At 45.4% G+C, this 12,989-nt stretch overlaps 1 protein-coding gene across 2 annotated transcripts in view; it reads right to left on the reverse strand.

Annotated features, from left to right (window-relative positions):
* Window positions 1-3,363, reverse strand: part of HEXB (hexosaminidase subunit beta) — a 37,210-nt gene extending 33,847 nt beyond the window's left edge. For both annotated transcript variants that reach the window (XM_075270689.1, XM_075270697.1), the window contains exon 1: window positions 3,039-3,363. In XM_075270689.1, the coding sequence (XP_075126790.1) occupies window positions 3,039-3,328 (290 nt within the window). In that variant the 5' untranslated portion in view covers window positions 3,329-3,363. The remainder of the gene's footprint in view (window positions 1-3,038) is intronic.
* Between the last annotated feature and the right edge of the window lie 9,626 nt (window positions 3,364-12,989).

Raw genomic sequence — 12,989 nt, forward strand, 5'->3', positions numbered from 1 at the left:
TTTCCACAGGCTATGGTAAAAATGCCTGATAGATGAGCGTTTCAGTTTTAGACCCCTCACCCTGGAGAATGGGGGTCTTGTGACCCTGTTAACCCATTCTAAGACAACATTTAGGGTTGGAGTAAACCTTTAAGTCATATAAGACAACTTTTAACAAGAGAGATTAAGGAGATTATGAAAGGAGGTATACAAAGTAGTCTTAAAACCTGTCAAGGCCCAGCCATAAGCCTTAGATCCCTAAATAATGCAGATGAACCCTTCATGACACCCCAAAATTAATAACCCACCAGAACTAGAACCTTTCTATCCTCAATACAGAGGCCAGAGTTAAAACGCCCTCCTCTACAATACAGCCCCCAAATAGATCCCTAAAAGGGAGGCAGTCGATGAATCGTTGCCTCAAATGCCAAAATATTGCCTTTTTTTGTCAATATGCAAATCAGCTCTTTGGACCAAAGAACATTGCCATTCACCCTCCTGTGCTGGGGGGGCTGACTTTACCATACTGGGGTGCTTGAAAGGATATAGGCAAGTACATAGTAAAGCGGGCACTGCATTTTGGTTATATGCCTGCTCTTCCAGGAAGCCATTCTGTGGGAGTTGATTAGCATGCGCGCAACATCAGCATAATACAAACAGTAAAATCTTTGCTTCCCTACTGTTTGACTTCCCTATAACTTCTAATAGATTCACAGTTTCATCACAACACAGTCATGAAGTCTGCACCTTGTGATACCTGCACCCTAGTCAAGGTGTGGCAAAAATACAACAACAATGAGAGACAGTCACGTGTCCTGCAGGTTAACATGCAAGGAAATGAATCTCCATAGTGCACAGGACATATGGTCATGTAAAACCTACCATATGTCATCATAATACAGCCCATGGTGATCCATGCACACAGCAGTCTTCATACACCTGAAACTAAAGCATATATGACAAGGTGCATGTGCTCCTCTCCCTTCCCTCCTGGGCTGTGCGATTAGAAGGTAATGTGCACCAGATTTCTGGCATAAATGTTGTTAAACCTAGCGGGGCCAATGGCCTGCCCTCTTTTTAGGACAGTAGCAAAGATGGCACAGAGCTGGAAAAGTAGCAATATTTTCAACAAAAATCCTGAAGTGTGTAAAATATTGTGACTTTATGCCTCATATGCCAATAAACCACTGTGTTCAAGGCATAATAAATCTGCCCCATTGTTTTCAACAGGAAACCACTTCAGGCTACCCAAAAAAAAATGGAATGAGTAACATATGTTGGGACTATATACCACCAATGGAAGACTTGCATATTCTTTTGATTTCTGGCAGTATCTGGGTCATTAATACATTTTGTAATCTATTTTATTAACAAATTTTGGCTCCTTTCTGTGAAATCTTGAATTTTTTCACTTTTTCCTTGCTTCTTTATTGAGAGCTGTTTCTGCCTCTTACTGAACGTTACTGTCTATGGAGTACGGGCTTGGAGCACGGAGTTGTGTAAGAGGTAGAGAAAACGTCAAACAGTTATATCTCAGACAATATAAAATGTACAAAAACACGAGAGGAGATTCTCTTCTAGTATAGGACACTAAGGTTGAAGTGTTATCTGAATTTCCAGGCAAATCACTGGTTGAAAACAGTCGGGATTAGGATATTTATATGAAGCTCTATAATATTGATTATATAACAATCCCAATCCCGACTGTTTTCAACCAGTGATATCATGAAGATACGGAAGGGAATCAACTCTTTCATATGACACCAAAAGTAAGTTTGTAGGTATTATTATGTCTGAAATATAACTGTATGAAGTGACCCTCCCCTCCTCAGCCCCCTACTCCATACACAGTAACATTCAGCGAGAGGCAGGAACAGCTCTCAATACAAGGGGGAAAAGTGAAAAATGCAGGATTTCGCAGAAACAATCCAAAATATGTTAATAAAATATATTACAAAATGTATTAAAGACACAAATACTGGAAGAAAATCAAAAGTTGACTGAAAGTTTAGTTTACACTTTAACTAGAGTAATAAGAAGCAGGGAGAGTAAGTACACAGGTCACAGCGTCCTCCTACATGACATACTGACACAGTGAAACGTGTCCACGTTACGGAGCAGCAACAGTGTCATCCACATACAGGCCAGGATCAAACACACAGGGTTTATGTACAAAAAAGGGATCTATATGCCAGCCATAGAGAGGGCTCCCCGTTATGCCCCCCTACCATCCAGCAATACTGCACATGCCTACAGGAATTATCATACACGGAGTTACTACAACTGTGCCAATACCCATGTTGGCACCATTATCAACACATATCAGGAACGGCTCAAGTACCATTAGGAAGCTCCTCTAGGTTTAGGTGTGCCCAGGACATGGCTGCAGACCATAACACGTGACATCTTATGGCATTGCATCTAAGTGAGGGCCCATTAAACCTTTGTTTCATAACTTTGCACATTTTCATGTTGGCACATGACCTGCCATAGGATCTGGCTTTGGGGCACCTACAAGACTGCAAACAACCACAGGAAACATAAGCTACATATCGCCAGCAGGGCACTAGCCTGGGTAGCTATGATGGTGGGAACACAAACCTGGGGCAGACGTGCGGTTTCTGTAATGATGGGCCAAACCCTACTCAGGTCTATGGGACCAACATAAGGGAGAAATAAAGGAACTGTGATTTTACAGCAATAAAACTCCATGGAGCCAGATCAGAGGACCTCAAGTTCTGCGACACAAAATCGTATGCACCCTATCAAAATAGACAAGATGGCGGCAGCAATGGGTGCCATTTATTAACTTTTACTCCAACACTGGATAAACCAGATTGACATTGCTGTTCCCTGAGTCAGTGAGATGATCTAGCTACTGAGGGACTACAACACCCAGCATGTCACCCCGCTGTAGTATGTGCAGCTCAGTAGTATAGAGATGGGCACAGGATGCAGAGCACTATACACAGTGCAGCCTGGATGACATGACTTACTCTCAGCAGACTGAGCCATCACAGCATGCTGGGAGTTGTAGTCTGCCATCTGCAGGCACTCACCTCCGGAAGGCTTCCTCCAGCACCAGGCACTGGGGTCCTGCGGTGGAGCCCGCACCGTGCACTATCCGGAACTCATCCCGGGGCAGATAGTAGACATCGGCAGACAGCTGCACCGACTGCGGTAACGGCCAGAGGGATCCGTACGGGGAGTCCTCCTGCGCCGCCTGTGCCAGGGCTCGGCTGTCCAGCACTTCCCAGTCATCCGATACCTGCAGCACCGAGAACGGGGAACCCCAGCAGTGCCGGGAGAGCAGGAGCAGGGAGAAGACTGGAAGGAGCGGCACAGCCATCACTACCCGGTAACACACTGACTACCCGCATCTACCAGATCACAAGGCAGCGCGGTCACATGACCTCTCACAAGCCACACCCCCTGCTACTGCTGACAGGCCGGACTGTGTAGTCGGGGCGGGGCGTGTGAAGGAGGAGTCAGTGCAGGGGTAGTCACCCATAGTCATAAGGTTCTCACCCACCCAGGAACGGACAGACCCTCCTGGTTACTTCCTTGTAGCCTGACATGTGGGTATTACAAAGCTAGTGTAGTGAGCGGTGATTTTTTTGCACCGGCCATGTTTTCATTTTGTAGATTTGTTGCAAACAAATATGTTGGCGCTATATCAATAAAATGTATTATTATTACTGCAGACATGTATGTAGCTGTGCCATTCCTGCAAGTAGGGGGCAAACACAAATGCAAAGCAACACCATTGCTGGTAAGCAGTGGCGTAACTAGGAATGGCGGGGCCCCGTGGTGAACTTTTGACATGGCCCCCCCCATCCCAACTGACGCCGAAGACCTCGACCGACCCCCTCCTCCGCACTCTATTATGTCCCTTACTGGCCCCTGCACACAGTATTAACCCCAATAGTGGCCCTGCACACAGTATTAACCCCAATAGTGGCCCCTGCACACAGTATTAACCCCAATAGTGGCCCTCTGTGGACACCCATAAACAATTATTATACTCTGGGGTCTTTTCAGACCCCAGAGTATAATAATCGGAGACCCGGGGAATAAAAACATTAAAAAAAAAAACCACTGTTGCTTCTTACCTGTTCCCGGGCTCCTGTGCTGTGCTGTCCTCCTGTGCTCGCGTCCTTCGTTAATGACGTCGGACGTCACATGACCCGGGAAGCATGCCGGGTTCATGTGACGTCAGAGACGTCAGACAACAGTAGGACGGAGGCCTGGCAGGATAGCGGAGAGGTAAGTAACAGTTTTTTATGTTTATTACCTCTCCCGATCCGCCGGTCATTATACTCGGGGGTCTGCAAAGACCCCCGAGTATAATGATAGCCCCTGTGGGGCCCGCGGTGTCACTTGCCGATCCCGGCCCAGCCAGGATCGGCAAGTGAATAGGGCCCATAACAGCCTATTTAAAAAAAAACGCAGCAGTAGCGGCTGTCACCGGGCCCCCTAATGGCCCGGGCCCTGTGGCAGCTGCTACTGCTGCTACCACGGTAGTTACGCCACTGCTGTTAAGGAAACAGTGATGTATGTGAGTGATGTCACCGGCCCCTCTCCAGTGACCCCTGAGCCCGCTGATTGATCTATGCAGTCACGAGAACCTCAGGATTTCAGGGGGCCACAGCTAACAATGGAGCCCCAAGGTAAGGGTTTCGTATTTTCTTTTACCTCCTCCCAGGCCGCCCCACGGGTTTCTCCAAGTACTGGACAAACAATATAAAAAAAATAAGAAGTCCTGAAACGTGAACAAAGTCTAGAAACATAGATACAGCTCTGCCTGTATCTCCCCTCTCACTGCCAGTACTCCATCTCTTCCCGGAGACTGTACTAGTGTAACATCCCAAGCAGAGGTAAAAGGCTACATGGTTGTATTTCTAAGCCGCTGCCATTTTAAAGGGGCTCTATCACCAAAATTATGCTGTATGAGCCCCACATATGTGTGAATAGCCTTTAAAAAGGATATTCATTCACCGCTAATCTTATTTTAAACCCCCCTCCCGTTTTAAAATAAAACTATAAAAACATTAATGTAAATCATACCTTAGCGTGCACCCTGGGCGGTCGTGCACGATCCGACGTCATCTTCTGGCACGCCTTCCTCTTCTTTCAGCAATGTCCTCCTGTCCTGGCTCTTCCCCGGCTTCATCGTCGTCTTCTTACGGCGGTTCAAATCCGATTGGTTCAAATCTGGCGCGTGTGCAGTAGTGCTCCCTCCAGAGCTACTGCACACGCTCCGACGCCATTTTTCTCAATGGCAGTGCGCAAGCGCTGGATTTGATCCAATTGGATTTGAACCGCCGGAAGAAGATGATGATGAAGCCAGGGAAGAGCCAGGACCGGAGGGCATCGCTGAAAGAAGAAGAAAGAAGAGGAAGGCGTGCCAGAAGATAATATTGGATTGTGCACGACCCCCCAGCGTGCACGCTAAAGTATGATTTACATATATGTTTTTATAGTTTTATTGTAAAACGGTGTGGGGGGGGTTAAAATAAGATTAGCGGTGCCTGAATAGCCTTTTTAAAGGCTATTCACGCTTATGTGGGGCTGATACAGCATAATTTTGCTGATACAGCCCCTTTAAAGGGAGTCTGTCACCATGGTGAAGCATATGGAACCAGTAACACAGTTAGAGAAGTAGGCTCACCTCTATGTAACGCCATGTATTCATGCCTTCGTTGTTGAGATATTCATTTATTTCCCAATATGCAGATTAGCGGTTTAGAGCACCGAGGGCAGATCCCTTGCTCTAATACAACCATTGCTCTAATACAGTACAACAGGATATAAGAGCACAGGACCAGGTGAGATTTCAGCAGAGCAGTGTAAAGGGTAGCAGTTTGGAGCAATGGAACCGCCCTTGGTGTTCCTCATTTCTTATTTACATATTGAGAAATAAATGCATATTTTTGCAATAGAGGCACAAATTTTGGGCTCGTTCACACGGGGGCGGTGGGGGCAGATTTTGACACAGAGAGTCACACGGGAGCCGCGTCACTCTCGGGTCAAAACCCGCCCGCCACAACCATCGCGGTCACGGCTTTCCCCTTCGGAGCCGGCTCAAATGAATGAGCCGACATCGGAGGGTGCTGCCTCTAGGCGGAAGCTGCTAGCAGAAAAAAAAAAGCTAGCAATCTACATAGACCACTATTGTAAAGCGAAATCCGGTGTCAAAATCCACCCCTTTGTTCACGTGTGAACTAGCCCTTTCATGGGGAAAAATGATACATTCAGGTGAGCCTGACCTATATCAGTGTGCTGTCCTAAAGGAAATGTAAACTGGTTCACACTGCCATGGCTGGAATACAGACACAAATCTTGCAGCAACTCTGTACAGTCCTTGACAAAAGTTCTGTCGCTTATCCATGTTGAGGAATCAAAAGCTTTTAACCTGACTTTAAATTAATCTATTGGTTTAAGAAATGACTCATATGAAAGCTTAGACCTTCCCAAAAGTGTTTTTTATTAAGAAAATAAATTGGCTTCAATGGTGAAATATTGATCATTTAATGAACACAGACAGGTCAGATTTTGGCAAGACAAGTTTAGTCGCCTTGTCATATAATGCCCCCAATCCTAATTTACAGCCTCACCTGTGCTCACTAATTGATCGGTTAATTAGTGGGGGTGTATAAAAAGAACTTCAGCACCCCAGAACCTTCACTTGAACTGCAACTTCCCCTCTGACAACATGCCAAAAATCAACCCTGTGACCAAAGCCTTGAGTAGCAAGAGGCTGAAGACCAGATCCACTGCAGAGGTGGCTGCACCTTTAATGTGTCTCAGCGTCAAGTACAAAGAGTTAAAAAAAAGATTTGAACAGACTGGAGATGTTTTTGACAAGCCCAGGTCCGGCAGACTCCGCAAGACAACTGCTCAGGAGGAACGTTTGTTGGTTAGAAAATAAAAATCCAGCCCCTCTTCCACTGCAGCAGAGCTCCAACAGGCCTGGTCATCTCAAGTCCCTGTGTCAACTAGAACAGTTTGTAGGATTCTGTCTTGAAATGTCCTCCATGGTCGAATCAGTGCCCAGAAGTCAGCACTAAACAAGGCAATTAAAGGCCCACAGCCTGCTAAACGGATGGACAATGGAAAAGTGGCAGAAGGTGGATTTCTCAGATGGATCTTCAGTTGAATTACACCACAGCCACCACAAATACTGCAGGAGACCTACTCGAGCCCGTATAGGTCCAAGATATACCCAGAAAACAGTTAAGTTTGGTGGTGGAAAGATCATGGTCTGGGGTTACATTCAGTATGGGGTGTGCGAAACATTGGCAAGGTGGAAGGCAATATCAATATCCTAAAATATCAAGAAGTATTAGCTTCCTCTTACATTCCCAGTCATAAAAGGGGTCACATTTTGCAGCAGGATAGTGCTCCATCTCATACATCCATCTGTACATTAAAATTCCTCAAGGAAAAAGAAGATGAAGGTGCTCCAGGACTGGCAAGCCCAGTCACCAGACATGAACATCATTGAGCATGTTTGGAGTAGGATGGAAGAGGAAGCTTGGTAGACAAAACCAAAGAATCAAGATGAACTCTGGGAGGCATGTAAGACTGGATTCTGTGCTATTCCTGATGACTTCATCGATAAATTGTATGAATCATTGTCTAAACACATGGATGCCGTCCTTCACGCTCATGAAAGTCACACAAAATATTAAATATGGCTCTAATAGCACCACAACTTCATTCACCAATGTTATGAAACATATCTTTGTATTTGAACTGAATTATTGGTTTGATTTTCACATTACTTTATGTGAGCGACAAAACTTTTGTGTTGCCAAAATCTGAACTTTCTGTGTTCATTAAAGGGATTCTATCATTAAAACCTCTTTTTTTGTGGATAAGACGTCGGAATAGCCTTTAGAAAGGCTTTTTGTCTCTTACCTTTAGATGTGATCTCCGCCTCGCCGTTCCTTAGAAATACCGGTTTTTACCGGTATGTAAATTAGTTCTCTGGCAGCGATGGGGGCATCCCCAGCGCTGAAAATTCGAAGGGGGCGTCCCCACTGCTGCTCGAGACACGATCCTGCGACGCCTTTATCTTCGGCTGGATCCTCCCCTTCTCTGTCGTCTTCTTCCTCCTGCGTCACCTCCGACGCCTGCGTAGTTGGCTCTGCCAGTGAGATACTAGTGGAGCCGACTGCACATGCCGGCTGGCGGCTGTGATGTTGTTATAAGTATGTTCTATATGTTCTGTTCTGCTTACTTATTCTGCTTTGTCTGCCTAGCAACAGTGAGGTAGTAATGGAGGAGGAGCTGAGCTTAGGGGGAGGAGTTATTAGACAGGGAGCCATGATGGAGCATGGAATAAAGAGTTCTGATCTACAAGAGTAACCATCTCACTGTGGACTTATTCCAGAAGACCTCCATCCTCACTACAACACTACAATTGGCGACGAGGATTAAGAATAATCAGCTAAAGGTATTTCACTGCTACAGAAAACTGTTTACAATCCTAGCACCAGCCATGGCCTGCTTACCCTCCTTTGCTGTATTTGATGTGCACCAGCCCCAAGCAAACTTAGCAGCATGCTGGAATAAATGGCTGAAACGCTTTGAGATATTCCTGCAAGCAATGAACATTACTGACAATGCAAGAAAGAAAGCCATGTTATTGCACTATGCAGGGGAGCAAGTCTATGATATCTTCACAACTCTGCCCAATACAGGGGAGGACAGTGACTATGAGTTATGCAAAGCAGCGCTAACTAAGCATTTCTCTCCATACATAAATGCAGCTTTTGAAATTTTCAAGTTTAGACAGTCAAAACAGTCAGCAACAGAAACCATTGATGAATATCATGTCCGCTTAAGACAGCTTGCAGCTTACTGTGAATTTGCTGATATACATGAGTCCCCCTTTGACAACAACAACAAAGGATTATGTCCCGCCCTTCCTATTTCCGGTCGAAGATCTCTTTTCGGTTTTGAGAGTTTGCCATGTCTAGCCAGGGGTATAGGCATACTGTTTCGTGGTTACGACGAGCCTGCTGCAGAACCTCATTTGCTGAATGCTATACAGTATATATGTTCATTTGCCGAATGCTATATATATGTATAGCATTCGGCAAATGAACACTGGTCCTTGCTACGGGCAGGCAAGAGTTTTTCTCATTGGAATGAATAGTCCGATGTTAGACTCCGCCTCCTCAGACGAGCCTCTGGCAGAACCAGCGTTGATTGGCCAAATCACTGGCCACTGGCCAATCAACGCTGGTCTATTCATTTCAATGAAAAAAAGTCAACTGGTAACAGCATACTTACCTGCTCATAGCAAGGACGAGCCTGCTACACAATCAGCCTTCATTTGCCGAATGCTATACACTGTATAGCATTCAGAAAATGAGGTTCTGCAGCAGGCTCGTCGTAACCCGAGGACCATACCCTGAAGTACATACCCAGCCCTGGTTAATTCACTAAGGAACCAGAAGTTTTCTTGCCGCCCTTCCATTGCGCATGCGTCAACCGGAAGTTCGCAGGGGGACTCATGTATAGACAAGGAAATTCTGATGCAAATCATACAAGGTTGTGTGTCCTCTAAGTTAAGGAGACAAGCACTCAGAGATCCCACCATGACTTTAGCAAAGCTACTGGACATTGCACGTATTCATGATGCAGCAGAGAATCAAGCTAAACTTATAGAGAACACAGACTGTATACCAGAGCAGCCATCTTCTGTAGCAAAGCTCACTCAGAAGCCACATGTGCCTCACACACAGGCTGCAGCCTGCTACAACTGTGGAGGTCCTTATCCTCATCAGCAACCATGCCCAGCAAAGGGAGTAACTTGTCATAACTGTGGGAAACAAAATCACTTTGCAAAAGTCTGCAGATCAAAATCACAATCTTCTCTCTCTGCTAAACAAGCCTGGCCACAGAAAGTTCAGGCAGTGCAGTCAGTGTCCCCTGCGGATGAGCCCAGCAGCACCTGCTTATTCTCATTCTGAGGGGTCTCGCAATGTGCATGCAATGTCTAATCCCAAACAAGTCATCTTAATACATGGCAATCCGGTGGAGACACTGGTAGATACAGGGGCGTCTGGGGCGTCTGTCAATGTTATTAGTCATGCCACTTATAGCCAGCTAAAGAACAAACCTGCTTTGCAATGTACTAACCTGAAGATATATCCTTATGGTTCAGCTACTGCATTACCTCTATGTGGCAAATTTCAGGCATTACTAACAGCTGAAGGGAAATCCATCACGGACACTTTCTATGTAGTGGAGTGTTCTGCAGACACTCTTCTCAGCTGCAATAGTGCGGTATCTCTGGGCCTAGTGAAACTGGCAAACAGCGTAACACACTCTTCTGTCCAAACTATTATGCAGAAATATCCTCAACTCTTTCAAGGCATAGGAAAGCTGAAAGACTTTCAAGTGAAATTACACATTGACCAGTCAGTACAGCCATCAGTTCAACCTCACAGGCGCATCCCATTCCATGTCCGCAAGCTAGTGGAGAAAGAGCTACAAGACCTGGAGACAGATGATGTTATTGAACGTGTGGAGGGCCCAACTCCCTGGGTCTCACCAATTGTTGTTGCACCTAAACCTAAGCAGCCTGGTAAAATCAGGTTATGTGTGGATATGCGACCTGCCAATCGAGCCATTCAAAGAGAAAGGCACATTACGCCTACCATTGATGATATTCTCACAGATCTAAATGGTGCAAAAGTATTCTCAAAAATTGATCTAAAATCTGGTTATCATCAGCTTGAATTGCATTCAGACTCCAGATATATCACAACTTTTAGCACTCATGTCGGTCTAAGAAGGTTCAAGAGGCTGAATTTTGGCATTTCATCGGCTGCAGAAATCTTTCAGAATGTTATCAGGCAGGTTCTTTCAGGAATACCTGGAGTCCTCAATGTTAGTGATGACATCCTTATCTTTGGCACAACCCAAGAGGAACATGACAATCACCTAGAACAAGTCTTTCAGAGACTGCAAACCTGCAATTTAACTGTTAATCCATCAAAATGCGAGTTCAACAAGACGTCATTGAATTTTTTTGGCTACATTTTTTCTGAAAATGGTGTTTCTGCAGACCCTGAGAAAGTAGCAGCCATAACCTCTGCTAGCCAGCCACAAAATGTCTCAGATGTTCGAAGTTTTCTTGGTCTGGTCACATACTGTGGACGATTCATACCGGATCTGGCTACTGTTTCTGAACCCCTACGACAACTCACTAAAAAGGATACTCCTTGGTCATGGACAGTTGAACATCAATCAGCATTTGACACACTAAAGTCCAGTCTTTCTAGTGACACAGTCATGGCCTATTTTGACCCACTAAAGTCTACTGAGCGTATTGTGGATGCCAGTCCTGTAGGCCTTGGTGCAATTTTAACTCAGGTGTCCAAAACTGGCAGTATCTCCACAGTCTCCTATGCGAGCAAGGCTTTAACAGAAACGGAACAGCGCTATTCTCAAACTGAGAGGGGAGCTCTCGCAGTTGTATGGGGATGCCTTCATTTTCATCTTTACCTCTTTGGTCGTCCATTCACAGTGGTCAGTGATCATAAACCACTCATTCCAATCTTCAATAAACATTCATCAAAGCCACCCCCACGACTTGAACGCTGGCTACTCCGCCTGCAGAACTATCGCTTTCACTTGAGATATGAGGCAGGAGCTGGGAACCCTGCAGACTATTTTTCAAGACACCCTTCACCACAGTCTACCAAAGATGACTTGCCTGCCACTGTCTTAGCTGAGGAGCATGTAAATTTCATTGTTACACACTCTGTGCCAAGAGCAATGACCCTCGAAGAAATTAAACATGCGGTGGATTCTGATTCCCAACTTCAGTTGGTAATTGACACTGTTCGGTCTAAGAACTGGACCTCTTTTCTAGCTGAGACTCGTCTTCAACCGCAGGGCCAAACAGCATATTTGCAGGCCTTCTTTAATGCAAGACACTCTCTTTCTGTATCTGACTCAAACATACTACTACGTGACAACCGCCTGGTCATTCCTCAGAAACTTCAGAGTAGAGTGATCGATCTGGCCCATGAGGCCCATCAAGGTATAGTTAAAACAAAGCAATTACTTAGGGAGAAAGTATGGTTTCCTGAACTAGATAAACAAGTGGAAGCACTTATTGCCACATGTATACCTTGCCAAGCAACTACGGTGGACCATAGCCGAGCACCAGTACAAATGACACCTCTGCCAGACAATCCATGGACTGCTGTGAGTGTTGATTTCTGCACTTTGCCAGATCATTCCTATTTACTGGTTGTGATAGATGATTTTTCTAGGTTTCCAGTCATTGAACCCGTTTCCACCACCTCTGCAAGAGCTGTCATACCAAAACTGGACAAAATCTTTTCTGCATATGGCATACCTGAAACAGTGAAGACTGACAATGGGCCACCTTTCAATAGTGCAGATTTTCAGTCTTTTGCAACTTATCTTGGTTTTAACCACAGGAAAATAACTCCTTACTGGCCTCAAGCCAATGGTGAAGTGGAGCGCTTCATGCAATCAATCAACAAAACTCTTCGGATTGCTACCATGGAACACAAGGATTTGCAGCAAGAATTGTACAGATTCCTTAGACAGTACAGAGCCACTCCACACTCTACTACAGGAACTCCGCCAGCGACTAAGCTTTTCGGCAGGCCTTTGCGCATTAAGCTTCCAAACATCCCAGTAGTTCACGTCCAGACTCCATTGGTCCTCAATGATTCCCTTGCCAAAGGCAGGATGAAAAGATATGCAGATAAGAGAAGTTGTCGCTTCAAACAGCTGGATGTGGGAGACTGGGTCCTTGTTAAAAGGCTGAGACCCAGTGACAAGTTATCATCCCCTTATCATCCGGAACCCTTTCAAGTCACACACGTCAAAGGTACCATGGTTACTGCTCAACGCCAGGGTCATCAAGTGACACGAAATGTCTCCCATTTTAAAAAGCTTTGTGACTACAACCCAGGAGCAAGTGCAGAGGAGACAGATGATGAGGAAAT

The sequence above is a fragment of the Leptodactylus fuscus genome, chromosome 1 (assembly GCF_031893055.1).
Source record: "Leptodactylus fuscus isolate aLepFus1 chromosome 1, aLepFus1.hap2, whole genome shotgun sequence".
NCBI lineage: Eukaryota > Metazoa > Chordata > Amphibia > Anura > Leptodactylidae > Leptodactylus > Leptodactylus fuscus.